This window comes from Thermobia domestica, chromosome 8 (assembly GCF_964235325.1).
Source record: "Thermobia domestica chromosome 8, izTheDome1.hap1.1, whole genome shotgun sequence".
NCBI classification, from domain to species: Eukaryota; Metazoa; Arthropoda; class Insecta; order Zygentoma; family Lepismatidae; genus Thermobia; species Thermobia domestica.
Window position 1 is genome coordinate 158,281,095 of NC_137461.1, and position 11,085 is coordinate 158,292,179.

At 33.5% G+C, this 11,085-nt stretch overlaps 1 protein-coding gene across 1 annotated transcript; it reads left to right on the top strand.

Moving 5' to 3' along the window:
- Nucleotides 1–1,037: 1,037 nt before the first annotated feature.
- Nucleotides 1,038–8,068, top strand: LOC145692365 (uncharacterized). Its single transcript, XM_081767663.1, has 4 exons — nt 1,038–1,256; nt 2,528–2,705; nt 3,922–4,018; nt 7,942–8,068. Exons 1-4 carry the CDS (start codon nt 1,038–1,040, stop codon nt 8,003–8,005), a joined length of 558 nt encoding a protein of 185 aa, XP_081623789.1. The 3' UTR covers nt 8,006–8,068.
- The last annotated feature ends 3,017 nt before the right edge of the window (nt 8,069–11,085 follow it).

An 11,085-nucleotide genomic window follows, 5' to 3' on the forward strand; every position in this document is an offset into this window, starting at 1 on the left:
TTAAATTAAATTTCACAAGTCTTAAAATAATTTTACAACTCACATTTTTTAGTAGCAGTCAGTAAATAACTTTAAAATACATTAGTAGGGTTAAAATTGGAATTTACAACCACGAGCAAAATTGACCCCCCTTAGTCTTTCACGTGACCAATTATAGTTTAGTCTTCCTAGGGTTAATGTTAAGATACACGGATGACTAATGATAGTGAATGATTATGAAGGAATTAGTGGCATGAGAACGGGAAAACCCTCACGAATATGATATTGTCCATCATAAACTCATAAGGCCGGAGTTTGAACCAAAGATCCGTCGCACCAAAAGGCAACGTTCTACCTCTGAGCAATCAACCCTTTCCTTCCGCAGTGCTGATGAATGACGTCATACTCTAATGACCTGGTCATAATTCTGCAACATAGTGGTCTTCTACACACGTCTTCCTAATTGTTCCCCACTTTTCCCCCCAAGATTTCTGATTAAATGAACAGCGAACTCATATTTAAATAAAATCTTTGAGTTTTGTCCCACGGTTATGCGGGGCAGCCTAAAGGAGACGGTGATGATGAGAATGAATTAAATAATGGATTGAAGAAAGTGGAGGGGAACGGTAGAACCCTGAGAAAATCTACGCACACGGTGTTTGTCCACCACAAACGTACACCCATGTCCAAAATTATTATCGCATGTCTATAAATATGTTGTTGTAGGAATAAAATTTGATAACGAATTCGCCCTGTATTTCTTATAATGTTGGTATGTGCATAATCGGCAAAGACATGTATGTGGCAAATTTCATGTCAAAAGAGCAGTAAATAAGAACAATAAAACGAAAATAAAACTTTCTTGTCCATTTGTTTTACTCATTCTAATTTACGTGCTTATAATTCTTTCCCTAAAAATTTTCCGCAAGAAGACAGTTATAGATATGCGACAATCATTTGAACATGAATGTACATTTAATTGTTTCAATGGTTTGTATTTTCTAGTTATATTAACACCTTCAAAACAATATTTCCTAAAATTTATTGCAGATATCAGAATGGTATTTGGCCAAATGCAATCTACTTTAGCTGACCTTAGTGAAAGAGTATCTTCCATCGAGAAGAAGGTCGACACACTTCTAAGTAATGGTGTGAGTGTGAAAGCAGAGTCCATAAACGAAGAATCCGAACTTCTTGGCCTTCTGCCTCTGCGAACGTTCAATGATTTTCAAACATTTGAGAGAAAGCTTGAAGAACCTAACTTCGGAAAGAAATATGTAAGTATCCTATCAAACCTGTACAAGTTATGAAGCAGGTTTCAAATCTTTGTTATATCTTTTAATTTACGTCTTTTTGGAACATCTCTCTTTTGACTAAATGTTAGCATCAACTCCATTTTTGCCAATTTAGCCATTATCATGTGCATTAGCTATGGACTATAATTTTGGTCAACTTGCCATTCATACTTGCTAATATAGTCATTTAGGCGGCAATTAAATCTTTTGCAGTCAATTTTTTTTTTTAGAAAATATGAAAAACCTTTAAAAAAAGTAGTTTATCTTGGTATTTTTCTAATTCTTTTGTTTACAACAGCACTTATATTGTCACAGTAAATTAGATATCTTTTATCAGTCTCACCTATCCGTCACGGTAAATTGGGATTCCTGGATCTGGTTTCTCCATAGTCGATTTGTTTGATTAGTTTCTAGTGTATTTTTAGTTTGGGTGGAGTTTTTCTTGTTGATATGCGTGCATGTGCATGTATATATTTTTGTGATAGATCAATAGTGTTATCAAGCCATACCCAGCATTAGAAGTTGAAAATAATTCAAGAGATTTTATTACTTCTAGTCAATGAAGGAACAAATTGTATTGTGAAATTGTTTGATTTGAGGATATCAAAAGATAAATAATATTAGAACATCTTTGTAAACTAGTAGACTTAAAGTACGAAATATTTAGTTTCTTTATTCCTAAATTCTGTTACCTATAAGTTAAGGTAAGTTGAGCCATATTTAGCTAGTTTTTGTGCGTCATTTAGCTATTTTCTGACACTACTTGTTGGCAGCACTGATTAACCCACTGTTACTTGTTACTTTTGGAAGTGTATGTAATTTCCATATACATACACACACACACACACATATATATATATATATATATATATATATATATATATATATATATATATATATATATATATATATATATATATATATGTATATAGTATTTTTTTCTAATTCAAACGGACAATGGTCCTTTTAAATAACCGCTATTCCGATATAAAGCTGAAAGTTACCAAATAAATCCCAGGCAAACAGTTTTTGTTAGTCACGTAGCCCATTTGATACGGCCTTCCGTGAAACTCAGAACCCCACGCCTTTTTTTTTTCACACTTCACATTACGGTATCTAAAAATTAATCTAGTTTCATTCATGCTTTGTTTTTTTCCACTGGTAGAAAAGCATAACAATACGGACCCTTATATATATTGTTTTTCTTTTTGATTTCAGCATGCATTAGATCTAAATACTTTCCTTTCTTTCAGGTAAAAGTATTACTGTCAATTGGTGGTAAGGATTTTAAAAGGTTTCGCTCACAATGCAATAAGAAGAACTTTGTGCGACAAACTCGCAATGGAATTCTCCTACTCTGGCAGGAAACAAAGGATCATGAAGCAAAAAAGCACACCTTTGGGTCCAACCAAATGTACAATAAGATCAACAGTAAGTTGATTTGAAAAGTTGTACTGAAATATTTCACTTCATTTATTTATTTATGCTAGTAACCATACAAAATTCCAGTTTGCTAATTATTAAGTCTTACTTCTCTCGTACTGGACGTGTGTTCTCATATTAGTATGTCTCAAGCAATCAGAAGTAATTCTTCATGAATAAAGTATGCTTTGAGTACTTTAGTATTCTTTTACTGTCAAGTAGTAAAATATGTAAATGTGTTCACCCTTACTGGGTGAATATAACATCTGTGTAGAATGTATAGGAAATTCAATAACTGATCCAACACTCTATGTTGTAAACAAAGCTTTACTGGCAAAGTACATATTTAAACAAATCTTTGCTTTGAAAAGCATTCAAAAGAATTTGTAAGGTGTACGGAAAATCTAAAACCAAATAAAATTCCAAGGTAGGAATGATTCCATTGCTAAATAAAGTCAATAGTGTCAACGAATTTAAATTGAAGTACAGTGTAGGAATCACTACTGTGAAGTATAATTTTGCACCAGACTTTTCGTGTATACCTGTAAATTTGATACTGTCTACCACACGAATATAACTTTGTTGGGTTGGCAACACTGTTAGTCTGGTAGTATTACATAGTATGCCAAACTGTCTCCCCTGCCGATATTTTAAAGGTCCAAAATTTCAGAGCTCTTTGTCTAACACTGGAACGCAGATAAAACACTAGAAGAACATAGCTTTCGAAGTTACCATAATTCCAGTATAAAAAGAGAAAAGTTGCAGGCTTTCAAGACGGCGAATAGTCAAACTTTCGTCTTTCTGTCGTCTTCATCTTTCAATTTTTCGTGACAACGAAGGTAGCCAAAACCTAATGTGTTTTTTGTAGTGTTATTTAAGGTGACTTTAAACGTTGACTCAAAACCATATCACCACTAAGGGCACCGGAAGAAAGTCTTGTTACACTTCTATCGAAAAATGTAACTTTTCCATTATATAATATACCAAAAGTGTGGTGGAAGATAACTTTCTATAGTACTCTTACATAAAAATCACAAAATAGGGGCCTAGCTTAGGTGACTTGAAAAATAATATAGGAGTTAGTTTCAGCTCTAGGTATCCATGTTTAGAAACCATACCATAATTCCGTAAAGCTATTTAAGAGGGAAATTTATTTCAAATGACAATTTTTTTTTAAAGAATAAAAATCGCTAGTATTTGCTTGAAATTCTATCTTTCTTTTCAGCTGCTGTTCGTAAGATGTACACCGTCGCAACAGAAGAAACGGTGAAGGAAGTATTGGGTGTTTGGCTGCAGCAGGCGGAGCCTAGACTACTGCGTAGGTAAGTATAGTTTTACCTATTTTCCTTACAATCACGAGAGATCGGAAAGTTCTTACCATCACTAAATAAGCTAGGGATCTGCAACTTAGTCCGTGGACGCGTTCTTCTCTACATATACGTTTTGTATTCACTACATTTCTCACATCTATAGGTCACTAGATCAATATCATATGCATAGAATTCTGTGGATTTGGAGGAAAAAGAGATTTACAGCGTTTCAATGCCTCTTACTTTCCCGGACCCCAAGATATGAACATCTTATTATAATAATTGTAATCCTTCCCTTTTTCTTCCTTTTAGGATATGTATCATAAAACGCTTTTGTAATAATTTTAAATGAGAAGTTACTTCCATATTTCAAATCTTAAAAGATTTAGAGATATCGACATTTTATTAGAATAATTGTAATCCCCACCTTTTTTTTCTTCTCTCCACATCGTTTCTTTCCCTTTTTACTAGCATGTCAAAAAAGAAAAAAAAGGCCGAAACACGTGGCAAAGTATTTTAAATGAGAAATGGAAATACTGAACTTCAAATCTCTCACCTTAAGGGATTAAATACTTTACTATAATAATTATAATCCCCATCCATTTTTCTTACCTCCGAGGCATATTTCAAAAGCGCTTAAATTCTTATCTACTTATTTTAAATAATATGAAAATACCAAATTTCATGTTTCAAACCTTCATAAATTCAGAGATTTCGACATCTTATAATAATTGTAATCCTCACTCCTTTTCTTTTCTTTCTCACCTTTTTTTTCTTTTTTTCCTTTGTACTAAAATATCAAAAACCGCTTAAATATGTCAAATTATTTGAAATGAGACATCCGAATATCAAATTTCAAGTCTGTAACCTTAAGGAATTCGGAGATATGGTCATATTTTAAAAATACGTCCCACACCTATTTTCCTCCCCTTCCTGTCGAGTTTGCAAAAATCCTTCCTTAGTGGTAACCTACGTAACAAATCCCATGTACTGTCCATATTTAACTTGTCTATCTTAAGCGATTTGGCCTGTGCAAAGATCTGTCGGTCACTCAATCACTTACGTCTTTGTATTTTATATAGCGATATGAGTTCATTTTTACGCACTCATGTATTAGTACACAGTGAAATGAGATGAAATGTTTACCTTGTATGTATTTATTATTTTATTATCCCTTATAATTTAGCAACTTGCCTGTTACTTTCCTCGGAGGATGGAAATTTTAACTAAAATCGAGATTCATTACTGTTTACATTTTTATTTTCTTGTCTTCTGGAAGAAAGTAGCTCTGTTAATTTTATTTTTTGATTGCTCCTATCTGCTGAATGAAATTTTTTTTTTTAAAGAATAACTTTTATTCCTTGATTAATTTTGGTGTTGATTACTTGTTTTCTATACTGCAGGAAATTTCATTTTTTGAAAACTGCGATGTCAGAGTAATAGAGAGATAGGCACTTACTGTTATATTTGCCTTCTAAAAACATTTCCTACCTACTGCATGAAAAACAGAAAGCAACTAACCTATTTTTTTCTTGACTAATTTTAGTGTTATTTTACATCTTTTCTATCTACTGAACGAACTCATCTCATGAGAGAAAAACTACAATACCACCCTCTTTCTTGATTGATTAGAGTTAATTACTTCTTTTCTATACTAAATGAAACCATCTTACATTCTGGAAAACTCTGCAATGCCATTGTAATAGAGAAATATGCAATTGCAGTATCTTCCAGACGATAAGATTATTTCGTTTAGTATAGAAACAAGCAATAAAGTACTATAATTAATTAAGATACAGATGGTATTGTAGTTTTTTTTCCTTCTCAGAAGATACGGTTTCATTCAGGAGATAGAAAAGAAGTAAAATAACATTAAAACTAATCAAGAAACAGATTTTTTTTTTCCTAGAAGATAAAGACTTCAGCAGTTAGAAAATTTTGTTAAAAGACAAAATAATAGTAAATGCACATTTCTCTCTTACAAAGACATTCCCGAGTTTTCGGGAAGATAAGACTTCATTCAGTATGAAAAAGAAGTAATCAACACTAAAATTGAACAAGAAATAAAGGTTAATGTTTTATCCACAAGATAAAGACTTCATTCAGCAGTGGCAGTAATAAAAAAATAAATTAGAAAAGTAAGAGTAGTTTTTTTTCCCAAAGACAAAAAGATTTCAATAGGATAGAGCACGCCAAAGTATGCGTATGCGTAAACACTCAACAACAAATTAACAGGACAATAAATAGGGAGACATAGGTCTTAAAATGCATTCAGAATTTGACTGGATTGAAGTAAATGAAGTGATTTTCCTGCCTTGTGCCATGTACACTGAGAAATGTTTCTGCTTTCAAAGATGGGATATAAAGAACTAGGTCGATAGGTCGCAGGAGTATTTATTACTTCTCTATAATGAATTGTGAAACGACGCTAATGACTCCGACACGACGTTCCATGAATATGGGTCAAATAAACTTAGTGTTACATTTACGGTAATGAGTCATCCCTTCTTCATTTGATATGAATGATGAAGGCAATATGCATGTCTTCCTATCAGTGATTCTTGTGTTTTGAAAGAATGAAACGTTGCAAAGATGTATTCCTCCGCTGTAAGGCTCAGGATTAAAATCCGTTTGTTTTACTGTCACAAATAATTCCAGTGAATTGTTGTTTAACACCTCTTTACGTGTTAGTCACCAGTAACTTTTTTATTTTTAAAGATAAATATTTCATTGAACCTCTAAGGTATGTTCCAAACTCGTTGCAAAATGGTACGAAGTTGTCCGTGTACACGGTGCCTACTTTAGTAAATTCTACACTTTTCCTGTGAATTGCGAACTACACTTTCCCATGCATTCTGTTGTACATTACGCAGGATAACGCCTTGTAGGTCATCATCTATCATTTGTGTTGCTCCGTGAAGAATACAAGGTATATAGGTTCACACACTTATGGCCTATCTTTCCTGTGAATCGTGAGATCAGATTGCATTTCATACAAGGCATGGAGAGAAAATTACAGAAATAAGTAAATATTTGTTCTTCCATCTCTCAGTGATTTCTTATATCAGTGATTACTTCGTTTGTTTTTCGTAACGCCGTGCTTATACAACAGTACCGAGTGAGTCAATATGACATTTTCTGGATTTATCTCAATTGATGCTCTCACAGAACAATGCACATTTTCAGCTAGGAAATTAAAAAAAAAACTTTACTGAAAATTTACTGGCGCTAGAACATTGAAATAGGTAAAGTGAATAAATACCATGCAGTGGTACCAGTGATGAAACGAGTAACATACTTCGTGACTCGTGATCCCGAAGTAGTCAGATCCCTGACCCTGTATGACCCAGACAGATTCGTGCGATCCCGAGACGACTTAATATCAGACTGTGGGAGAGTATGTTGTAATTGTAACAAACGCGATTCTTTCCTTTCAAGTGTTTCTTATGAGTGATCGTCAAAATTTAATCAAATAATGCTGTAAAACGTAAAATGTAGAATATAAGGGATGCCGCTAAACCGAAAGAGTGTTTGGGTAATGTTTGTGTATAGTAGTGTTTAAAATTACTTTATTAATTTTCAGTATGGGAAGATGAATTATATTGTATTTGACATAGTCAAGACACTTTGAATAAGAAGTGTCACACTACAAATCTAACATCTGAATAGGTGAGCTCGATTAGGGAATATTAATTCACTATAAAAAATTCTACCGTAATGCTATAGATATCATATTTGGAGTGCTTCCAAGCCATGGATCACCAGATCTGAGAAACGAGTGCCAGACTCTGTTGCCTTGTGTGGCACTTACTTCAAAGAATAATAATGTATTTTAATGAGAGCGTATTTATAAGGTAAACAATATGAATGTTTTCTTTTAACTGTGCAATCAATTACATGTTTTTCAGTACGTATTTATGATCGTTATTTTGCAGAGAACGAAGAAATTCAAAACCTGTAGTGGAAGGTCACACCGTTGAAGTTGAGGAACCCAATTAAGGAAATAAGTTAGAAATAATACAAAATATGTAAATAAGTTCAATAAATAACATTGTAATACAAGCTGATTGTTTTCATGGAACCTTATATCAGTTATTGCGTAGAATGTAGGGATAATTTATTTCAATTATGTAGCAGCAGGATGCGAAATCATAACAGTTATGATCGGGGAGAGATAGGAGTAAATAAATAAGTAAAAAAAATTGCACTGGAAAGTTTTGAAATGAAGATTTCATATATTGAACATCCAAAATTATTGATATATGTAAGGTTAGGGATAATGCTTATCCACTAGGTTGTCCACTAACTGCACAGATTTACTGTAAATAGTTTGTATACTTCTGACAGTGTCGATGTCACCTTATCTCTCCAGTAAATTATTGAGGATGAATTTTCTTCCAAAATTTTGAACTATGGGAATGGCCATCCTCAGTATTTCGCACCCTGTGTAGCAGTGGTTCTAGGATTTAATTTATATTTCTTTCTTTCCTGAAATCTGATAATTTAAAAGTTTGCTTAGCCCTTGACATTTGTCTAGTGGTGTACGTCTTTGGTGCGCCTAGGGTCGTGGTCGATTCCCAGTGGAAGACCTTACAAACACTGAACGCATTACTGTTCGGATTCTACAGGTCAGTGTCTCATGTAAAACTTCGTGCTGAAACGGGACGCTCAGCTTCAACATCAAACTGTGGTTAATGGTAAACTAATTGGATGCTGATCTGCCAGGTCGCATAGTATATTCACCAAGGAACTCAGGACAAGTGTTGCTTTCTATGTTGAGATAAGATACTAACCTCAATAGACTGGAGTATGGGGTATATATTCAACACCAATGTTGTGTGAGACATGGATTTATAATTTAACATGATATTTCAATAATGTTACTCAACAGAAATAAACCTGAACCTCGTGCTGCAAAGACGCATAATGGACGAAGGAAAGAAGCATAATACAGATTGTGAAAGTATACATTATTTTGCTTTCATTTTGACCGAACACAACTATTCTTTTTCAGAACATTGCTTATGTAGGTTTAACAGTTCTTTCGTCGTCACCTTTACGTTTATTTTTGCAGGATTATTGTCTATACGAGGTTGATTTCATTTTGTATAAGGTTTGATGTGAGGCCCAGTAGTGTCAACCTTGATACAGATTTGTTTCTGCACGTGAGAAAATGATTCATCTGGTTGGCGTCATGTATAATGTTTGATGTGAAGTTTAGTATAATGTTCAGTGTGTAAGTTACATAAATGATGGTGTGTGTTCTTTTGCCATCTGAGGGTCTTTGGATATTGCCACCACTTTATTGGCATTCTTTTAAAAACATTGCAGAAACCATAGCTTACTACTATGTTTACTATTAATAGTAAGTATGGTATGGTTTCCCCTATATATATTTAAAATAATGCCAATAAAGTGATGGCAATATCTAAACACCTCAGATGGCAAAACAATACACACCATCATTTATGTAACTTACACATTGAACATTATACTAACCTTCACATCAAACATTATACATGTCGCCAAGCAGATGAATGATTTTCTCACGTGCAGAAATAAATTTGTATCAAGCTTTACTGAGAAGCTTGCAATATACGAGACATATTAAGCATGTGCTAAACTTGAAGTGGACAGCTTGAAATAAGCTTGAGGTGACAATCCTGTAGCAAGCATTATGTACCAAGTTTGAGATAAACTTGAGGTAACAAGCCTGTAGCAAGCATTATGTATCAAGTTTGAGATAAACTTGAGGTAACAAGCCTGTAGCAAGCATTATGTACCAAGTTTGAGATAAACTTGAGGTAACAAGCCTGTAGCAAGCATTATGTACCAAGATTGAAATAAACTTGAGGTAACAAGCCTGTAGCAAGCATTATGTATCAAGTTTGAGATAAACTTGAGGTAACAAGCCTGTAGCAAGCATTATGTATCAAGTTTGAAATAGACTTGAGGTAACAAGTCTGGAGCAAGCATTACGTATCAAGTTTGAAATAAACTTGAGGTAACAAGCCTGTAGCATGCTTTATGTAACAAGTTTGCAATAAGCTTGAGCTGACAAGCTTGAAACAATCTTACAGTATAAGCCTACAATATGCTTGTCGCCTGTCAACTTCGTCGCTTGAATCAGCCTTGATATACGCTTACAGACTTGTCGTAACAAGCTTGGGACAAGCTTATATCCTTGTCACGACAAGCTTATATCATGCTTGTGGCAAGCTGTTTCTGCTATCTGGGTTTGTGAGTGAATACATGACATACAGTTATAGCATATTAGAAGTGTTGTGCTCACGAAATTAGATTCTCCCAAACCTTAAAGAGATTATATTGTGCAGTTTGCACTTATTGAGTTAAATTTGGTAATTTAAGACGAACTGTGGTTTCGCTTTTTACCCACTGCAATTGTATTGGATTGAAATATTGAACTTACTATATTTGGACTTTTAGTTACTGTTTTGCTGGTTTTTTAGTGATTTGGGAGGGCTGCTGTTAAAATGGATTTTGAACCATTACTAATGCTTGTAACGAGAAACTATATCTATTGGGAAGTGTGGACTTTCTTTGACGCAGATGAGAAGTAGCCTGTGTTTACACAAATGTTTACACGAATGTTTGCACAACGAATTGAATTTCTATTGCTTACACCAAGATTAATTTAACTGTACCTGGGACTTTTGATTGATAAGTAAATTAGTAAGTTACATTTTAAAGCGGTGTTGAGATTTATTTGTATTAGGTTATTGACTACTGTTTGGATTATTTTTAATTTATGTTTTATATAACAACAAGGTTATAAAGAACAGTATATTAACAGTAATATGGTTCCGAACCACAATAGGGGTAACTTTAATGCAATTGCTGTGTATATGATTTGTTATGAAAGATTAGTTTCTTAGTATATAGCATTTCTTTTATATTATTGTAACTGCAAGAGAACTGTATTATAAGACTACCTACCACATGTAAATAATAGTTAGAGTTAAAATAGTGAAGTACTGGTAACTGAATTGTCAGTGAGAGTAATGTATTGTTTTTTAAAGAAATAAATTGATATTAGGAAATAAAATTTAGTTGTTTGT

Excerpts from the sequence above, each read along its gene's own strand:
- LOC145692365 (XM_081767663.1), top strand. The coding sequence starts at position 1,038 with ATGGTATTTGGCCAAATGCAATCTACTTTAGCTGACCTTAGTGAAAGA. Across the intron at positions 1,257-2,527 it reads CTAACTTCGGAAAGAAATAT|GTAAAAGTATTACTGTCAAT; the intron begins GTAAGTATCCTA and ends CCTTTCTTTCAG. Across the intron at positions 4,019-7,941 it reads GAGCCTAGACTACTGCGTAG|AGAACGAAGAAATTCAAAAC; the intron begins GTAAGTATAGTT and ends GTTATTTTGCAG.